The sequence below is a fragment of the Haliaeetus leucocephalus genome, unplaced genomic scaffold (genome assembly GCF_000737465.1).
Source record: "Haliaeetus leucocephalus isolate CR32 unplaced genomic scaffold, Haliaeetus_leucocephalus-4.0 Scaffold808, whole genome shotgun sequence".
NCBI classification, from domain to species: Eukaryota; Metazoa; Chordata; class Aves; order Accipitriformes; family Accipitridae; genus Haliaeetus; species Haliaeetus leucocephalus.
This window is the reverse complement of record NW_010973244.1, coordinates 462,024-484,026: the sequence shown is the minus strand read 5'-3', so window position 1 is coordinate 484,026 and position 22,003 is coordinate 462,024. Positions and strand designations below refer to the sequence as shown.

General features: G+C 39.4%; 1 protein-coding gene across 1 annotated transcript in view; it reads left to right on the top strand.

Annotated features, from left to right (window-relative positions):
- Window positions 1-2,351: 2,351 nt before the first annotated feature.
- The window catches only part of AMPH (amphiphysin), an 87,972-nt gene continuing 68,320 nt past the window's right edge, over window positions 2,352-22,003 (top strand). The window contains exon 1 of the mRNA XM_010581820.1: window positions 2,352-2,468. Coding sequence (XP_010580122.1) covers window positions 2,352-2,468 — 117 coding nt within the window. The remainder of the gene's footprint in view (window positions 2,469-22,003) is intronic.

Sequence of the window (22,003 nt, the reverse complement as noted above, 5' to 3'; positions counted from 1 at the left end):
TAATCCTTGTTAAAAAATCTGTGCTCACTGACTATTAACTTTTTTCATGCCTGGTTACCTACAGTAACTCTTACTGCAGTATGTTCTGAATTGAAAGTGGTAGAAAACCCCTTTTGAATATAAGTTACCTCATGACATAGGAAACTCACAAAAGATGTTATAGCTTTTGGACAGGCTAAAGGGTTCCAGCCTACCCAAAGATGAGGTTTTTTCTGTCCATAACTACACATTGAGGTACTTTGCAATCTAATTTCTAAATATTTATTAATGCAGCTCAACTTTAGGGTCATTGAACTGTGGGCATGTGAGTGTCAAATTATCTTTCAGTCCTCATCTCTTTCTGTTGCCATGTTTACTCTATTGGCATCTTCTTGGAATGTAAAATCTGCTCAGAGGAGAAATAATTGCATTGAAATTAACTGGCAGTGATTGCATGGTTGTTTTTGGCAGAAATTAGATTTCTTAAGCTTATGGATAAAATGCTGTGAAGTTAAAGCCTTACATTTTATGGCATGTTATGGAAAACACATTGTGTTCCTTTTTTGTTTGTGTAGTAATCCCTTCAGTACTTCCTGGGCTTTCTATCCTGTATAAGTGTCATGGTTTAACCCCAGCCGGCAACTAAGCACCATGCAGCGGCTTGCTCGCTCCCCCCTGGTGGGATGGGGGAGAGAATCAGAAGAGTAAAAGTGAGAAAACTCATGGGTTGAGATAAAGACAGTTTAATAGGTAAAGCAAAAGCTGCACATGCAAGCAAAGCAAAACAAGGAATCCATTCACCACTTCCCACCGGCAGGCAGGGGTTCAGCCATCTCCAGGAAAGCAGGGCTCCATCACATGTAATGGTTACTTGGGAAGACAAACGCCATCACCCCGAACGTCCCCCCTTCCTTGTACTTCCCCCAGCTGTATCTGCTGAGCACGATGTCATATGGTCTGGCATATCCCTGTGGTCAGTTGGGGTCAGCTGTCCCGGCTGTGTCCCCTCCCAACTTCTTGTGCCCCCCCAGCCTCCTCGCTGGTGGGGTGAGGTGAGGAGCAGAAAAGGCCTTGATGCTGTGTAAGCACTGCTCCGCAATTCAGCATTATCAACACTGTTTTCAGCACATATCCAAAACATAACCTCATACTAGCTACTATAAAGAAAATTAACTTTATCCTAGCCAAAACCAGCACAAGGTAACAGGGTAAATTCCCCTGTAGCTACTTCAAATTCTTCTCAGAATTATTCTGGCAGCAGTTAGATTTTGCATTCTTATTCTTAGTCTCTTTTACTTGATTGATTCCCTTCTGATATCCCGTCAATTTAATAGTGATGGCTTTCCGAGTTGTCCTGACTTGGAGGTGAAGATTTGCAGGGACCTTTCAATGCTAAAAATAGGTTTTCTGGTTTTTTGTGTTTTCTTTTAAGTATAAACAATATCCCTTTGAGACTTTTTTTTCTCTTTTTTTTCTTTAATAGAATGGACAGACTCACTACTGTGAAAAAAAAATATTCTTAATTATTTTTTTCATCAGAAAGGGTATATCAAGAAGAGAAGAACTCCTAAGCATATAATAGTGTTGAACATGCACTGCATGCTAGGAAGGGGAGGTGTGGGAGTGATGGGAAAAACCCCTCTGCCCAGAGACTTAACAGATTTCCTAGGGGTTATTCAGCATATCGTCGATTATGCCCAGCACTTTCCAAGTGCTCCTGACCAGCATGAGCCGGAAGGTGGGACAGCACAAGAGCCATTTCTCTCCAGAAAGAACCCCTCTGAGGGAGAGGGCTCAGGCTGAGCCTCAGACATGTAATTTAGTCTAGGTGCTCGGGATGCTGAGTGCTTGATTTCATAACCAAAATACAGTACAAAGACCAATCTGTCTTTATTTGTTAAAATCTTTTCATTGATCACATGTATTGCATTTGAAGTGCAAATTCTTGTGGTATTGCAAAATCTTACTGTGACTCCTCATATATTTGAGGCTGCTTAATGCTATCTAGGATGCAGGGTACTGCATTCTGCAGTAAATTGTTCTCATCTCCACACCTTGATGAAAGTGATTTACTTGCAGCGATTTTTATGCAGTTGCACGGTCATGAGTTATTCATCTGTCTAAGTTCTGCACTGAAGAAAAGGAAAAAAAGAAAAAAGAAGGAAAAAAAGCTAACCCCCCCCCCCCCCCCCAAAAAAAAAAAAAACCAAAAGAAAAGGCAGCAGCTCTTGGGATTTCTTTTATATTTCTGGTCTTTGTTCCACTGATTCTTTCTATTGTTTTGGGCTGTTAATACTTGACTGTGGGTGCTGTGATGAGGGGGTCCTGCTCAGCAGGGTGCGGGGAGCAGGCAGCCGTGGGAAGGCCGCTGGATGCCGTTACGTAAGGCTCTGAGCCCACAGCGATTTGCGTGCGGCAAAGCTGACTCTGACTTAGGCCATGTGAACAAGGAGCCCAGAGTGGTACCTGGTGTTGCCTGCAGCAGCAACGTAACCTTTTAGTGAACCATCAGTGTTTTCCCACTGTGTGGACAACCTGGTGGATGTAGGAACGTGGTTGTAAGAAAAAAATAGCTTTTTGGGTGACTAAGCTTGATTCCTGTTAAGGATAACAGGTTTTTAGAAAGATACTGCTTGAGCAGTGTATGTCTATTTACTTGATTTCCAAACACCCAGGCTGGATTCTTGCCCGTCTTTCTCCAGGGGTTGAGAAATTCTTCTTCTGGTCTGTAATAGATTTCATATACTTTCAAATACTACTTTCATACCTGATAATGAAAAACCTTCCTTGTCCATATTCATAAGGAGTCTTGTATCGCTGTGGTAAAACTGTCTTTTTCTTACCCAAACATGACCCTGAAATCTCTGAAACATTTATATTTAAACCAGTGTTATAATCCATGCGCAGTCATCTCCCCAGGAATCTGCCACCGTGACACTGAGAGAGATCTTCAGGCATTCACAGATGCGTATCTATTCTGAAAGAAAATAGTAAATAGCTGAAGGTTAGAACGAGAAATGCTATACCAACATGGTACTTTGAATCTGAAAACCTTGATAGTGTCCTAATTTCAGAGCAGATTTAGAATCAATTAAGTTTATTATGGAAAAAGAAAGCAGAGGACTTGTATGTTGTAGCCCTGTTGATCACACTGACTTGCACTTAATCACACAGTCTTATATTAATCACACAGCTTTGCATTTATATTGTTTTATTGTCCATGAGGACCACAGCATTTTATGCAGAAACCATTTCAGGCACTACTGAAATGCAGCTTCCTTTTGAAGGAGGTGGCAAATGTCTCACAGCCCATAGCAGTGCTGACAATGGCTGAGGGCAGGAAGGGGAGAACGTGAGAAAGGAGAAAGTTAAGAAAGGTAGAACATATCAGTTTGAACAGTTTTATTCTTACAGATGTGAAAAAAATGCTGTGATCAATACCTGGGACTAATAAGATTTAGCTTCGCTACTTTTATGAAAATGTAGCATCTTTGATGGCCTCCTAGCAACCTGCTGGGGTGCTGGGATTAATTTAAATTTGAGGAAGCAATGGCATCTACTGAATAACTAACATGATTTCTTGCAGCATCTAGGATTTGCTTTGTGTTTATCAATCTTAGTAGATCTCTAGTACATAAAATTCATCTCCCAAAGAAAAAAAAAAGGTTAAAAGTTATAAAAAGGCACAAAGCTAAGATTAATAACGCTGTCCTGTTATTACTTTGCATATTATGAGCTCTTGATGTAGAGCCCTGGGTCTTTATAAAGAGGAGCATATGGGTAACTTGGCAAGAGCTACCCTCGGAGGAGTAGTGTTGTTATTCAGGCAACCTTTCCTTTAGGTTGCATCTTGTCAGCTTTCATTGCCTTAATACTGTCACAGTTTAGAAATCTCTCACATAATCACCTGCCCTTATTTTCATCAATATACCTGCAGGCCTACAGGAATCATAGCAGTCAAGAGCATTGCATGGATTAAATTAGTATGAGTCACATTGAAATTAAAATGGAGGGGGCATAAATAGACCAGGATTGCTGATATAAAAGTCTTCTCCTAAAGTTTTATCACTCAGCATGACAGGAAGTCTAAAAGAGGCATCAGATTTAAATGTGTGTTTGTGGTTTAGATCGCAACAGGATAGGTCATAAGTCAGCTTAAGGTTTCTGTCTCCTACCTCTGGGATCGTTGTTAAGAATTAGGAAATTACATCTGTAAAATTACAGTCACTAACAGCTGATTCCTTGAGTTTATAGTATGTATTAAATAAAGCTTTTCCTGCTTTTCCCACAGCATTCTGATTTATTAATGGAGTCAGAAGAGGTTTGTGTTTGGTACTTGATGATGTTACATTTCCTTAATGTTGTGGTTCAGATTTTGGTACAAAAGGAGTTCTTCACATTGTAAAAGTAGTCTGATAAACATGACAGATATAGACAAATTTTAAAAGAAAAAAGTTTTGCTCAATTTAGTGTATTGACTTGCACCTTATGTACATATTAGTGGAACTTCTTTAGAAATTTCAAGGAGACTTGAAAGAGTAGTTTTAAGATTTTAATTATTTTATAATTATGCAACTTAAATATTTACATTTTTATTTAAACTATTTCATATCAGTTGTAACATAAAGGATGAGTGAAAAAATAGTCGTCTATAGAATCTTTGAAAACAGGTGAACAGTAGAATTGTGGTTATATGATCCACGCTCATTTGTGATTTCTTAATGCTTTTTAAAAAAAACAACACCAAAACTCCAAAACTGGACATTCCTGGAATACATGAGACTTGAATGGGCCTGTACCATCTACTTGTAACAGAGGTGCTATGTGAGCTGGGGTTAAATTATGCCACACCACCCAGATGTGCCCACCTGAAGGAGAGGTTGGCCCCAAGACTCTCCCATCCAGGATAAAATGGCACACAGTGCAATCAATTTTGTCTTTATCAGTTTCCTGGAGGCCAGGACACATGAGCTGTATCTACATTAGGATTGTGAACTGATGATGGTCTATCTCTAAATCAAAACAGTACGTGTTGAGGACCTGGCACTCTACATGTTTGTAGGTTTTTTAACTTGGGATCTAGTACCATGGATTGAATGCCTGTTTGAGGCTGGAGTGTACTGGAGAGTAGATATACACATATGGGGGTGTGTGCATATATATATAAAAATAAAAAATAAAAATTATACGTGCACCACTGGACATGCATATATATATATGTGTGTATATATGCCATAAATATATATGGCTGTGTGTATGTATGTATGTGTATATATATCCCTGGACAGACTTACCCATGGATGTCTCATTCCCTGCAGTCCTTGCAGGTTTATAGCCTTGTGATTACAGTGAGCATCCCACATGCAAGTCAGAGCAGTGGCAAATACTAGTAGCTTGCTCTAGAATAAGGACTTGCAGTAAAGTATAGAAGTTGACTGTTTAATGTTATACCGCTCCTGTGACAGGAAATCAGTGTAATGGCCCCATTCTAAAGTTTGCAAACATTTAGCTTTCTAAAGTACCGGTTGTTTTGCTGAGGAGCAAAGACAGAGTCTTTGCTGAAGGGCAGCAAAGGAAGGACACTGGGTGCCAGAGTACTGCTGCAATAGTTCATTTCATGAACAAGGCAGGGGTTAGTTAATCTGAAAAAGTCCAATCTAACTAACACTAACGACTTGGTACCTTTTCCCTCATGAGGAAAAAGCTGGCCTGACAGCTTTTAAAAATCTCTGGTCCATAGTCTAAGGGTGTAAGCAACTGGACCACTGCAAATACCTGGAAGGCCTTTTCTCCCCCATAAACAGGATTGGGCAAAGGATGTGCCATGATCCCATTGATTGATGGATTTGGGAGGCCTTTAAAGACTTTTGTTTCTAGAAATTCATAGATGTAGGTACCATTCTTTTTTTTTTCCTCCCATAGTCCCCATGGAGAATTGCAGTTATTTTAGCTCTATCAGCAATCTCACTGTCTGTGCAGAGATAAGCATTGGGCAAAATTTAATAGACTGTCTCTTATAGTGTGTAATCCAATACTCAGAGATAAATTATAAAAGAAGCAAACTATTGACCAACTTCCACAACTTCCAGATGTCAGCTATTATGGGACTTTTTGCTGTGGAATGCATTAAATCCTTCTATTAGAGTATTTTGTTATTGTTACAGTAGATAAGAGGATTCTGAAAATAATCATCTATTTCTCTGGAAACCATAGTCTTTCTGGAGCTGCTGCCTTCAAGTACCATCCTAACCATCTTGTATGAAAGGAGCGGGGAGGTAGAATTCAGCAACAGGGAGGTGCTGAGACTCAGACTGAAGTACAAGTACTACTTCATAGGTATGTTGGATCAAGAGGGGGTCTATAATACTCCTCTCTTGTATTATAATAATTTGGCATCGTTTGCAGATGCACATGGGTTTCTACACCATGGAGCAGGGTACATCTCCTTTCTTTTCAGCCTTTTTGTAGCCGTCCCTTCTTCTGCATCCCTCAGCAGCCAGCCATAAATACCTTCTACTGTTGAGTCGAAAGCTGGCTTTCTAGGGACAGATCTGATGTTCAACTGTAGTATATATTGTGCTGCCCTAAGTAGGGTATCATATGGATATTTTAGATAAATTGAGACTGACTCGATAGCAGTCTTCACCTTGACATTTAAAAAACATTTCATCAAACTTCTCACAAATCCTCTTGATACTATGCTTCATAGCATCTGGTTAACAGAGTAAAATACCAGGTAAAGACAGCAATTATATTTGGTTATAAAGGGTGGTGCCTCCATCCAAGCTAAAGGGAACCTCTGGAGATCAGGGAGTCCAAATACATTTTAGGGTGCAAACTGGAGAGCTTTCTGCAGCATACAGGCAGGCAAAACAGAGACAGTCACAAGCGTGGATCACTTCCATGTGACTGTAGAGTTATGCCACACATGCCTGATCTGGTTTCAGTCTATATTTTGCAGGTTTTAGAAGGAAAGTTCCTTCCTTTTGTATAGAATTGTTGTTTGGATCAATTTTCATTGCAGTACTCAAAGTTCTAGATGTTATTTTCCTGTTACCTCGCAACAGCATAAGGCATCATGTAATTAGAATATTTACCCTGAGTGTAAATGCTAGAAAGTCTTTGGTGTAAAGCTAGATTTTCCAGAAGCCCTCCAATGAGACTGGCAGGCTTTGATTCTGCTACACATGGGCCAAGGCTTAAACACCACAGTATACTTCCCCCTACGTGATTAATCCCGTTGGCTTTGAAGGGATTTACATCATTAAAGCTATGATCTTGCTCAGTCAAGGGAATCCTGAAGCTACCTGAGATAAACATCCCCGGACAGACAATTTATCCCTGCAACTTTAGTTATTCCATTAGGCAAGCTTCTGTGCTATTACAATGCATGGAGTGATCTCTGTTAGTTGGAAACAATGTCAATATACATTTAAATAACAAAACCAGTATTTTTTTTTTTGAAGACACCTAAGAAGATCATGTGTTACCTAAAGTACTCCTGTCTAACATCCTTCAGAACCTGTGGGTGACAAATACTTCTGTATTCCTAGAAAAACTCATTTATATTCCTATAAATGTACAAAATATTATGACTGTGGTGCATTTCTAACCTGTTAGTAGCTGCCAGAGGTTAAATTTATATTTATAAATGCCTGCAGTTCTGCTTGCCTTTTAAAGCCATTATGGTTCATTATGTGAAAAGCATCCTTTACAAAAGCATATATCAAAATCACTTAAAGCATGTCTTTGTTAAGAAATTACTTGCTGCAGAAGCTATTTTACACAGCTGAAAATTTCAGGGACTGCATTTGATACAAAGGAAAAAAATCAAATCAGGCTTTACACTTACAGAACTATTCCCAGTAAGCTTTGATGTACTTATTTTTGCACCAGTATCTTTAACTTTTAAATTTTTGCTACAAGAAATATGACAGCTTGAGCAGGTATGATAGACAATATTAAGTAATGGTCGCCATATGTATCACTTTATTTTGGGGAGTGACATAAAACTTAATCCTGCTCATTTTTGTCACACATTCAGATCCACAAATCTAATTACCTGAGTGAAATAAGTGAGATTAAGACCTTTTTATATACTTGTACTCTGATATACGTGCTTTTTTAGTTCTTTGTGTTGCTCAATAGTTGTTGAGAGAGGATTGTATAGGCACGGTGTTGATGCACAACATCTACATGTTCAGTTTAAAGCTCTCCTTTTGGCTTATTGTATGATTAATTACAGGCTGGCACAGCTGCTTAATCAATTCCTGTCCCTCCGTTTCCTCCCCCTAGAAATGGAGGTGTTATAATCCAGTCTCGGAGTGATTGTAAGAGGTGCTTACAATAGTCACTTACTGTGGTGATCATGGTGGATAGGAGTATTTAGACTGACTGTACATTCGAGCTCCAAATGTAGTGAGACACTGAAGAATGGGTATCTTTCTAATGAGAGTTGTACAAAGTTTTTTTTTCATAGGATTTAGCCCTGCATATCAAATTGTTGTAGTTTAATCTCCTTTGCCGCTTTTTCGTGTCTGACACCATTTTCAGATCCATTTTCACATGTAAGCTGATTTTCAGTGCTTAACACATTTCTTTCTACCACTGATTTTAAAATACATCAAGTGTTTTTTTAAATTATTTTTCTACATATGACTGATTTTCAAAGCTGCTGAAAAGATGGGAAATTCAAAGGGAATTCAAGGACGTGGAATAATTTAAAGAAACTCTAATTTAGACATACTATTACTAGAGAAGAAAGTTACCTCCAAGCTGGAGAGAGTCTAGAGAAAAGGCAAGAGAATAGTTGTACATTAGAAAACTTGACCACAAGGGAAAGTTGAAGTCATGGCATTTGCTCAATGTAGAAAAGAGTAGACTGAAGGCAGGAATGATAACGGTCTTCCAATTTATTTAAATAAATAAATTTTTTTAAAAGTTATTTTAGGGAGAATGGTGATAATTTTTTCCATCTTTGCCACTGGATGCAGGACACCAGCACAGTTTATCTTCAAAAGAAAGACTGGAGTTGTTTGCCACTATCCCGTGCTGTTCTATGACACTTAAGGTGTGAAAGACTATTAACCTACTGTCCTCTTCCCTCCAGCTGAATTCAGCTATGTACCGTATTCCTGGTGATTTTCAGTAGTAGCTAGCCTGTGCCCATTCCCCCTGGAAGAATTTCCTTCCATCTCAAGTGCAATGACAAAGATTTCTGCTGAGCTGTTCCCTGAAGCATGGGTTCAGCCTCAGTGCAAACAGTTTGCTTCTGAAGAGTTTGAGAAGCCTCACAGCACAGAACTTGCTGATGAAGGTCACTCCAGGTTGTCTTTCCTGCTGCTGTTTCTCCAGCATGCCTTGGTGACTACGCTAACAGGTTATATGGCATCCCACTGTTACTTTATTTTGTCTCAGTTCTGGAAGTGCTGTTTTCTAAATTTCCTTACACCTACAGAGTTTGTGGTATTTTTCTTACCTGTCTTAACCCTCTCTCTGTATTGAAAATGTCCTTTGTCCAGATCCTGACTTCTTTCTCCTTGTTAACCTTGCTCTCACTGTGGTACATTCCTCTGACTCAGTGTTAGTCTGATTAAGGACCATGAAAAGGCATCAGAACATGACTCCAGATGAGCAGTAACCTCAGAAGAACATGGCTTCTCTTGCAGTAAAGTAGTGCTTGCATGCCATTTCTTTTCTAGCATCAGCAGATAGGCTCCTTTTCTGGACACCTTTTTGCTTGGGAACTGTGACTGTTAGAGAGCTCTTAAATGTGTTGTTTTTACAGAAGCACATTGAGTAGAATGGGACTGCTGTTTGCTTGGCAAAGAAAAGACTTCCCTGGAAAGCAGGCTCTACCTGTGCTCTGCATGCTGCTGATCTGAGCAACACCACATCTGTCTCCACATTCAGCAAGCAGCTCTCAGGGCTAATTCTGGAGTCTCATCCCCAAGCCCCATGGGAGAGGAGGGAGCGCTATTTGCCTGCAGTGTCTCATGCAAAGTCTAGGTGTCAGAGCTGAAGCACTGACACCAGCACTGCTGGTAGTCCTTGCTGACCTCAGCTTCAGTTCAGAGCTTTTTTCCTTTTCAGTAACGAAAAGGCCATGACCTGGGGTAAGCATGAAGAAATGATGCACATAAACTGAGAATAGGCAAGCTTATCCTCTGCAGCAATTAATGAGGAAAGTAGAAATATACAGTGTTAGCTGAGCAGCTTTAGAATACTTTAATGTTGTGAGGTACTGTTTGACCTTCAGTAATGCAAAAATGCTGAATAATTCTAGAAAGTAATGAGAAGGAAAACTGGTAACTTTCTTCAGAAATATCTGACTAGCACATAAGCTAGCCATATTATGCTGATTTAAGTATTCCTTCATAGAGCTGGTCTTGAGGAAGTTGTTAGTGCTGTGAGATTATGCCTTCACAAATTATTACAATAAGTCAGAAATAAATCTCTTGTGGATCAGTATATTTCTGAAAAAGCTATTCTTAAAAAAGAAAGACAGACCTGGGTGGCTTCAATATTTCCTGAGTTGTTAAATTAGTTGAACTAAGTGTATATGCTATATCTAACTTTTCACACTGTTGGGAGATAATTTCCTCCATTTTTTGCATACAAACTTATTTATCATTCCATCTAGAGAGGAGTGAATTCACCTGGAAGTGTTACATCAGTGTCACTGTATGAGGAGAGAGGTCTGGAGCATCCCAAAGGTGAAGAGTACCTCATCAGCAAGTGTTGCCATGTCAGGCACATCACTGATACTTAGTATGCAATGTATTAATGATCTATGAAGAAACAGTAAATTCCTCCACAGATGAATGTCAATGGAAATGGAAAATGGTTTGCAAAGTACTACACAAAGTTATCTTCAAGTTCTGTGTTGCTTTGTGTGGCATGACATGAGACTGTCTTAACAGGTGGTGAAATATTCTGTTGGCAAGCCATCAAACCACGCTGGAAACTTTTGGTTTTCTTTCCCCAGGGCTCCACTATATTAGTCCTGTAATGAAGATTGCCCTGAGTCTGCAGAGAGAAATCCTGTCCTTGTTGGACTGAAGGAGCCTCAGGGTGGGCAGCATCTGCACCTCAGTGAGTGCTGGACCAAGCGTGGGTGTCTCTTGCTAGCCTCAGCCAATACCTTTTTCAAGAAGAGTATCTGTGGAAATGTCACAGCTCAGACTGGAGGAGGCAGTCAGGATTAGGCATCTGTATTGCTACTTTGAGCATATGGATTAATTTAGAAGCCAAACTAATAAGACACAAAAATACTAGTAGCCTGTCTTGTAGAGATAATGGTGAAGTGGAAGGAAAATAAATTCACCTGTTAACTCTTTGAGGCTGTGCAATGAGAAATGTGTGAGCTCTGTTAATTACCCATGTCAGGAATGGCTGAAATCTTGTCTCTGTCATCATCTCTACACATTTACTGATGTAACTGTGATTTGGGGTCTGAGGATGTGGATTATAATCTCACAGGCAACCATTAGAAAAACATTAAAAATATCTCTTTTAAATCAGATTTTTTTTTCTCCCCAGCAATTCTGATTTTAATTTTTTTTAAATGCTTTTATCTCGTTCTTCCTCCACGTTGAAGAAATTATTTTCACTTGGAAATTAAATTTTGTCTGCCTTCTGTGATGAGAAGTAACCTAGAGATACCTGTAATGCTATCAAATGAGACTTACCAACTTCATATCATTCTACTGAGGGGACATTATATTTTACCGCTAACACCTTTGTCTACTTTGTGCCAAAATCCATTTCTTTTATTATAAATTGGTTCAGTTTGATTTTAATCAAGACCAATAGGAAATATTGTCACCGGATCTCAAAACTGAGTATAGAAAATCAGGTACCACAATGTGACTATAAGGGGAAAGAGCCTGAAAAGCATCACTACTTAAAGTGAAAGCCTGGTTTCCTCAAGTTCTTTGATCCACTGAAAGCATATCATCAGAGCTAAATAAAGTAAACAAGAGTCTGCTATAAATATCCTGTGGAATTAGACAGTGGGAGAATGCATGTGCACTTTTAAATTCAAGGTCTGTTATATTGAATGTGATCTTTATTTTGACTTGTGACTGAAAAGCTTTTTACTTGATTATTTTCTAACTCCCAGCAGATGGGAAGAACATCACATACTTGCTGTGATAAATCCAGAGAGGCAGTCTGTAAAGGACAAAGTTGTCTTTTTCCAGGTAGAATTTAAATGTTTAATTAAGATAGCAGAACTATGGTAGCCACAGATAAACTAAAATTTATATTTGATACCTCTCTTCTTGGCCCAGGAAAAACTTGATTAATTTAGAGATAACAGATGGCTTGTCAGGTATCACTGCTGAGGACTTTGGTAGGATAAATTATATTAGGCTCCTTGTGCAAGGATGTACTTTAGTGGCCCTTCTGTAAAGGAGACAGAACTGTTTATTGCATTGTGGCTGCTTCCAGCTTAAATGATTTTTGTGCTAAATGTCTTTGCAGTTGATTTTAATGTTCCATTGACAAGATCTCAGAAGTTAATTTTTAAAAAGTTCTATACAGGCAATCTACTGCTTTTTTTTATAATTATCCAAATCTAATTTGAATGATTAAAGTTTTGTCAATGGCAATTCTTTTACATTTGATTCTATGCTACTTTTTATGCTTTGAAAATATGGCGAAAAATGTTTTTCAAGTGGCTGCTTTAGCCTTTTTTTCCTAGTTCTTAAAGACCAGGAGTATCAAGTAAATAGACAGCAAAAGAACTAGCTGGTCACCAGGTGAATGTAAACATCAGAAAAGAAGTTATTAATCATGGCTTTGTGGTAGGTAGGATCTTCAAACAAATCAAGATGATGGTCCCCTTGTCTTCAGTGCTGTGTGAAAGGGTAAAGGATCAGACAGTCTCTTGCTTTGAAAAGCTTGCAGCCCAAATAGGGCAGAAAGTGAACAGAAGATCAGGTAAAGGAAGTTGCCACATGAACAGTGAAACATTATCAGGGCAGTAAATAACATATTTCTTCCACTGTTGTTATTTTTTGGAGGGAGCAGTATTATGGAAAGTGTCTGCTCAGCAGTAAGTATAGAGGACAAACCAAAGGGGAGTGGGAAAATGGAGGAGCTGGTAAGAGGGAGGGAAATAAAAGGTAATGAGGAGACTGCAAGTGAGCCTGGATGCACACAAGTTTCTACAGTGCTGAGACACTCTGGTCACTACTAGAAAGCTATCCAGGTACTTTTCAGCTAGATAAGTAATTATAGACAGAAACAACAGCAACTAACAGGATTTTTTATTAATTCAGCAGAGTAGCGCGTTGATTTATCTGGGATGCAGTAAAGGTCACAGAAATTCAGCCAAGGATATTATTGCTAATTGTGCAGGCAGTTAAATTTAGCTCTTGTTCAACCAAAAGGAGTGAACAATCTTTTCAAGAAGTGTGAGAGCAGCAATAGCCAGAGAAGGGCAAACAGATTGTCTTTCCAGTTCTTTAAGATGCATTTTTGTTCACTCTTCCTCTTCTGTATAGCTCTAGTACAGATAATCTGAACACAGCAGACTTCTGTGCTATGAAACTCCTTTTCACAGGAGGATGGCCCAGAGGTTAAGATGCTAGTCTAGAATAATTAGATTTGGTACCCTGCTTGTTATTAACTTCCTCTGAACTTGGTGTAGAAGTTACTTGCCTTTCCCGTACCTTGTTTCCCCAAAGGTAAAGTGAGCAAAGAATGAACTATTATTGCATTAAGAGATTTTGTGAGGAAAAAGAATACTCAAAAGCTTGAGGATTGTAGGTGTTGCTATGATAATAATAGCTCAATTCAGCTGCCCACACATAGGCTGCTTGAGTTGTATCCTGCCTTGCCTCAAGCTGCTATTCCAGAAGACACTTCCATAGGTCCTGTGTCATGTTTGCTACCTGCACAGAGTGTTTGAGGCATCCTGTGCAAACCAAGATGCCTACGGGAAGGCAAATGAATCAAACCCATGGTTTCTCAAAGTTGATTCTTTGCTTTTAGCTTGGTCTCTATTCTCTCATAATGGTTTTTCTCCCTCTTAATCATTTCTTTGATTTCTCGCTCTTTTTTTTCTCTCTACATCTTGGTCTATGTTGTTTCTTGTTTCTTTCCATTTTGTTTTCCTCTTTAAGCTACATCCCATGAAAATCACCTGCCATGCACCATTCCAGCACGTCTGCCTGGATGCTGTCCTCTGTTATACAAGATAGTCATACAGAGCAGACTGGAGAAAACTGGCCTAACAGCTTGTTTATTTTTTGAAGTACATGGCAGTTCTTTGAAGCTGTGCCAGGCTTTCACATCCAGTGGGGACAAGCACCTTTCAGAATACATGCAGAGAGTGTCTGATGAGCCACCTTACCATGTGGGAGAGCCCCATAGCATTAAACCCTGGGAAGGTGCTAAAAGACAAGCACCAAGGAGAAGTCCCTAGCAGTACATTGTCATAGCTAGTAGTATCCCTTCCCTTCTCACCAGCAAAATGAGGCATTGCAAACCTCAAAGCTCATCCTTCAGTCTCCTTAAATTCCTACTGCCCAGCTAAGTTTTACTGCTGGACCTTTTAGGATCACACTTACATGGAACAATAGCCACCTACTATTGTGTTAAAGTTTGCAGGGGTGCCTACTTCCAGTAGACCAAATTTGCTGGATGTTGCAAAGAAAAGGGTGAGTAATGATCTATGCGTTGTGGTACACTGCAATGTGCAAGTCAGTGCTCTCTATAAAGTACTTTCTGGTTTTAACCAAATGACCAAGGAGCAATGTAGAAGTCTGTGGCTTCATTCTGAGAGGAATCTTAATCTTGTTTATTTTGTGGATCTCTCTAGAGCATTTTTACATTATCTGGGCAATGATGTACAATTAGATTCTGTAATTTGCAGAAAGGTTATTATAATCATCTCTCATAATGTAATGTTCACATTTGTCATTTAGGCTGCATAGAAAGACTACATTTCCCTCTTTCAATTTTGATTAAGAGGACATATCTTATCATAGTGTTCTATGCTTGTCTGGATATTATTCAGTACTCTTCTCATTTGTTAGCAATCTGTTCCCATGCATCACGGTATTTTACAATACTCAAAGCACCAGCAAGCAAAAGCTGACAAAAAATTAGCAAAAGAAATGCAGCCATGAGGAAAGCAGACCTTCATGCTTCTTGAAACAGCAAATACCTTATCAGAGCTTCACCTGCATCAGGACAATCCATCAATAAGAAAAATCCATCAGGGCTATAAAATGTAAAGATACATCAGGAATTCATTGAAATGCAGTTTGTTGGGGTTGGGAGAGAGTTCTAGAGGAATGTCGCTGCACACTTGTCATGTATCCTCCCTAGGCATCTTCTTTTGGGGGGGTTGGAGAGAGGTTGGTATATTATATGGACAATTAGTCTGACCTGTAGAGTTGTTTTTATGCTCTTCCATACTGGAGAGTGCCTGGTACCTAGCAGCTGCCCTGTTCCATTGCTTGGGCCATATTTCATGCATTAATGCAGTTCAGGATATGACTTCTCTTTTGCTTTGTGACACTGTACAGCAGAAATTGCCTCTGTCATATCTTAGGATAGTGATTGTGGAGTTGCAGTCCTCCACTAAATGGTACATTCCCAAATTGCAGTTTACCATGATGGCCTTTCTCCTAGTATATGATCTACTGTGTCAAACTTCAGCAATGAAATTCAATTGTAAATGGTAGGCAAATGAGGATTATTGTGCCTGGTGTAAAAGAAGACCTAAATGGGAGGCTGGGGAACAAATACCAGTAAAATAATAGAGATATAAGATACATTACATGACAGTGAAGATGATTGGCTGTAATTTGCCGAATGATTAGTTGTTCTACGTCTCATTAATAGTGCAAGTGTGCACAGAAGAAAGGAGTGGTAACTACAGATCGCCTAATGTTGATCTGGAAACCTGAGCTAAGTTTAGTCATTTCTTAAGATCAGTAACAGAAACAATGCAGACCACAGATTCTGCTGAAGATGAGGAAGAAGAGAGTGGTCAGAGGAGAGTGAGAGCATAGGTGTTTCCTGCGACTTCTGCTTCCTTCTGTGTCTGATTGAGCTCTTGTAAATTTACTGGCCATCTCCAAGGCAATTCTTTCTTTTAAAGAAAAAGTATTGTGTGTTCTGGGTTGGAGGGTCATTGTTTGCACCTTAATGATTTAAAGAGTGTTTTCTTAAATTATCATCTCTGTGTTTTATGCACCAGTGGATCTTCTTGAGTCTTCAAAAAGAGGCCAAAGCATCACTATTCTTGACTCGGCTCCCATGTCTGCCTGCTGGCCAGCTGCAGCCCTCGGGATGCCTGGAGTGGTTCTGCTACAAACCAGCACCACACAAAGCAATTGCTTGTCAGTGAAGAGCTTTATTGTACTGTCTTTCTGCATTTTCTGTAGCCCTCTTAGTAAAATGCTCAGTGTTCTGTTTTAAACAGGTTTTCAGGCTTTTGAGAGTCTGTCAATGACAAAGGATTTTTTTCCACAACCCTCCAGCAGATATTAATGAGAACAGAGGCTTGGACAAACATTTGTCACTGTCAGCTGCTGTTTCTGCAGGAGCACAATGGTGGAATAGCAGCAGCAGTACAAAGGCAAGCCTGAGTTCTTGGAAAGTGTATGGCTGTATAGTGTGGAAAGTATGAAATTCAGTCAGCCTCTTGGACAAGAGAAGCTATGGAGCCTGTTGCATTGCAGCTGTGTTGGGATCAAAATATTCATATCAGAATTGAAACTGAGCAACACACTGTGCTATTTAAGACGTGTATCTTAACTCCGTGATAAAATGGTAATTTATACTTATTGGGTATGTTCTGGTTGCTGATCTACTTACTTTACAAAATCCTAATAATGTTAAGTATGGTATGGTTTCTGACTAGGCCAAAAACCTGAACTTGTTTGGAAAGCCAAGGCTTTAACCCTAAAAAGAAAGTGTTAAATACTGGATTTTTTCTCCCTAAAGTGCTCATCTGCCTAACTTATTAGTGTGAAAGTCAAAGAATGTTGATCTTTCATTCTATTTAGTCAGAAACTTAATCCAGCATGCTGAAATGGAAATTCTTGAAGCAAAAAAAAAGAAAAAAAAACCAAACAAAACTTACCTTCTTTACCCGTGACTCACTTTTCCCACCTATGATAATAATGATTGCTTTGCACACCTACCCTGAGACTTTAAGTCATGTTCTATGTAAATTTCTGCAGAAATTATTAAAATACCAAAAAGTTCTTGGACTTCATATTTTTAAAATGCCTACTGCTTATATACAGTCATAACTTTGCTCAAAAGAAAGTCCGAAAAACCAAAGAGAAACTAAAGAACAGCACTAGAGAAAAAATTAACATGTTTTAAAAGAATCTTTAATTTATTATTTTTCTAATTAGGAAATTCCATCTAATTTTTATGAAATACATGGTGCATATTTTAATCCTACCATGTAACAGTATTGAAAAGTACCTTTCTGCCCATCTTCTTTTTTGACCAAATTTTGAGATTTCATTGCTGGAGTGAAATGGAGGCAGGATAAGACTGTAGACTTTGACATCATGGTAAATAGAGTTTTGTTTTGTTTTTAAATGCCATCCAAGTAGATCCTGAGTAGTTACGAATGAATGTTACCTCTTTGGAGAGGAGACTTGTTATTAGTTGGACTAAACATGTAGTTCCATAAACTTTACACTTACGTATCTGTAATCCAATTCACTGTCTCTTCCTGCCCCCCTTTGCAGGGGAGCAACCAAGTAGCATCCTTGTAATGATTCTCCCTCTGGTTTCACTTCAGCTACCCACGTGCTAACAGTGAGGAGGCGGGAATCTCATGTGGCTTCAGTGAGTCTTGAGTATTTGTTCTGTTTCTTGTGTTTAGCACCCTGCTCGCACGCTTGAGTGAGAGTCAGTAGATACATTTTGGAATTAGTTCTGTTCCAAGCTTCATACTTCGATATGTTGTCTTCCAAGCTAGCTTTTATTTCTGGAACAAGCAGGGTTTCTTAGACTATGTTCCTACACTTCTCAAATACCAGCAGGGTATCATGGATCATGCTTAACTTTTCTAATTTGACACTTTTTTATGGTTTTGTGGTGTTGGATGCTTTGTATAGCATCCCATCTGTCCTGGGTTTGGTTGGCATAGAGTTAATTTTAACAGGCAGCTGATAGGCAGCACAGCCAGGACAGCTGACCTGAACTAGCCAAAGAGCTATTCCATACCATGTGATGTCGTGCTCAGTATATAAATGGGGAGTGGGCTGGGGGGATGCACGTGCTCTCTCTGCCTCCCCCTCCCTTAGTACCTTTGTTGTTGTTGTAACTTCTCACCTTGTGTTGTCCCAGTAAACTGTCCTTATCTCAACCCACAAGGTTCCAAACTTTTTTTTTTTTTTTTCTTTCTCCTTTCTCATTCTCTTCCCCATCCCAGCAGAGCAGGGTGGGGAGGAGTGAACAAGCGGCTGCATGGTGCTTTGTTGCCGGCTGGATTTAAACCATGACACCATCACATAAAAAATTTTGTCTTTTTAAACTTGGAGGTGCCTGTGTGGGTTTTTCTGGGGGGAGAGGGTTGGTTTGGGGCGGGGGGTTGGTGGGGTGGAGTTTTTTGTCTGTCTGGAATTACTGTCAGGCTGTGGTAAGCTTGGGGTCATGATATGTTTGCCGTATGAGTTGTCATATACTATTTTGTAGTTGGGTAAGTTGAAATATAGTCATGTTTACTTCAAACTTGTCCCATTGTGTTGCTTTTTTTCACCTCAGATAAGCATTCTTGTCCTGCATCATGAGAAGCTTCTTTCAAAGCTTCTATTTTATATTGACCAAATACTCAGTTTTGTGAGCATTTGCTGAAATCCATATGATGTTTTGCACATAGGTAACTCTAAAATGCTTTCTTCTGAATGGTCTGCTTTCATTTTAACCAATTTCTGCCCAGAAGTGCCACCTTGAAACTCCTTTGGAAAGCTATGCATGTTAGTCATGCAGCCCTAGTATTTCTTTTACAGGTTGTAGAAGAGTATGGTGTTAGAAAAAAAGTGTTGTGGCACAGTGTTGTAGTGCATGAGTTTGCACCTGTTGAGATCTGGAGCACATTGCTATTCTCAAAAGATTTTTGACAGTGAGTCCATGACAACGGTTTTGGACTCTCACAAGTGTTTGTCTTGCTCTTCATACTGGGGTTATTCTGCAATATCCTTAAATAGGCTAGTTGTGGCGAGTTAGATTAGCTTAGCTTTTTCAGTGTTTTAACAGTCCTGGGAATTTCTGATAAAGTCTTGTCCGGGGCAGTCCTGTCTGAGCAGTCATGTCTTCCTGCCCTGAGTGGTTTTGAACATGTTGGTTGTTCTTTAAGAATACTGATGCGTGACTGGGGATGATGCATGTAGTGATGTCTGATGAGGTTACTGTCAACTCCTGTCCACCCTGCTGCTGCTGCTCTGCAGGGAGCTAAGCTGCTCTTGGGTGGCCACAGTTTACATCAGAGAATCAGCTGGGGTTTTTTTGTTTGGTTGGGTTTTTTTCCTTGAATTGCCATAGTCTTGCAAACTTTTTTAGAGGAGGATGAGTAGGCCTGCCAGGGTGGTAGTCTCAGCAGCTACTGTAACACTGTCATCCTTGCCACAAGACAAGAGTTTTCAATATAATCAAGCTTGCTCAAGCTCATCTGTAATTTTTTCTATTAATTTCCTTTCTTTGGCATGTTGCAGACATTTACAGCATTCACATCACAGTCATTGTAAAATTGATCATTTTAATTCAAGATCAGCAAATTACTGACTTTTTCTTCCTAACACTTCAGATCCTTAAGGAACTGAAATGTATTATTTGGTAAATGAAGGTACTTAGAAGACTAAAGGAGAGCTGTTCAGTCTTACCTCTTCAGAAAGGTTTACTGAAGATGCAACAACCCCACATGGAAATATTCTTGCATTTTGTATCTAGATGTGTACTCTTGATGACATTTATGAATTATATCAGACATGCTTGATGTCCTTACTCAAATTTTATGTGTTTGTGTAGTATTTGTCATTTATTTATCTCAGTACCGCATTGCCAGACAATTCCTCGCTACATGTATTCACTCGACAGCATCTAGGTTTACCATCAGATCAAATATTTAGCTTTTACTTCATTCTCAATGCTAATTGGACTTAATCATTTAGTTCATATATTCTTAGTGACATGCTGGGTCAACACTGATGTTCGTTTTAGATCCTTAACACGTAATTCAGTGCATTAAGCAAATTATACAATATCACATTTGGAGACCACAGGTAAATTCAGAAAAAAATAAAGCAGCTGTTTCAAATTCTGTCTCTTTTTTGTTGTTGTTTCTTTTTTTTTTTTTTTCTGCATGTATGTCTTTTTATGGCACTTTAAGAGAAAACTTACTGGTAGCTGATTTAGTCTAGTTATATGAAATGGGGTATCTTTTTACCTATTTCTTTTTTGGATAGGATTATTGTATTCACCAGCTTTTTTATACAGTCTTCAGAAGATTACACAATACTTGACTGTAGAATGTTTATTGAGATTCAGTTCATATCTGTTTCTTTAATTTTTTAAAATTATTGTATTTGATAGATGTTCTTAACCCTAACCCCACACATTATTTCTCTGTATGGGCATGCTAAGAAAAAAAAAAATGCTAGCCACCTGTCTTCTCTGAGTCCAGGCCTCATTCGAGCCCTACAGGCCATTGAATATTCAGCAACAGCTTTGGTTCGTCTGCCCTTTCTTTTTCTAATGCCTGAATCCAAATCCCCAATATGGGTTACTTACCACATGGACTTAAAATTAAATATTAGCCACTTACACATCCAGATCTCCTTTATTTGGCACGTTGTAGAGCACTCCAAGGCTTCTGTATAACACTGTCCATCTACCCTTCTCATGTCCTCAGGGGCCACCAATAAACTGAGCTATTCCTGTTACTAAATCTAATCCTTATCTAGAAGGGTGGTTGAACTGAGGCTTAAGGGGGAGGTTAGGCACTTGGTGCTCCTGAGCACAGCCTTCATTTTACCTTTAAGGGCCATCAGATGCTTTCCAGTAACCTGGGCGTTTTAAGTCTATTTTCTCTTGACCAATATCTAAACCTAATGCTTAGTAGGCTGTCTACTTGCCTTTTCCTAACCCGAGCCCTAAACCAGACCCTGACTCTAATCTTGACCCAGGTACTCTATATAACAAGATGAACAATGTGTCTAAAATTTATTTCAGCCTGTCCACAAGAGGGGCTGGAGTTAGAGGAACCCATGTGTAGTGTAGGCAAGCCTTCATCTGGCTTTAACCATACCTCAAAGACACCCTGTAGGTGGTGACCAAACTGAGCAAAAATAAACTACAAACTATAGACTTCTGTTGACAAGAGACTTCCATTTTGAGACAGAAGTGCACAAATAAGTGCTGAAAGGTAGATCAGTTTCTAAGACTTACCTTCAGTCTGGTCACCTCTCTGTTTAGACTACCTGTGGTAAAGTTGTAATCACAATTAGGTTGGTTGTAAAAGGCTAAGCTACACCTTCAGTGGTCCTTGAGGCTATATGAATGGGATCTAAAGGGACCTGTGAGGAGTAGTTTATTCTAGACCCAGTCTGCTCCACTGTCTATAGAACTGTGGGGTTAGGATTAGGATTGCATTTAGGAAGGGTGAGTGAACCCCAGTTATCTGTGTGTATGGCGGCTGCAGGATTTCCATGAGGGCAAGTATCTTTAGCTGATGCCAAGCCTCTGGCTTGGAACTCCTAGTTCCAACCACGTGACATATCTGTAGTTCTGGTTTGGGTTAGGATTAGGAAAATTGGGAAGCTGTGTTATTAATGGTTATTTGATGTAACCCTGGATTAAGATTAGGGTTGGTGTTTGCAGAAGCCAAATTCTAACCCTCCATCTTAGTCTCAGTTCAGCTAAATACCTGTAGAGAAATTGAAAGTTGGAGATAGGATAAAAATACACCAAACCATAGGAGGTAGATGCTGTAAGAGGTAGGTTGTTCCCTTCTGAGCCTTGCGCTATTGGGCCTGAGTGC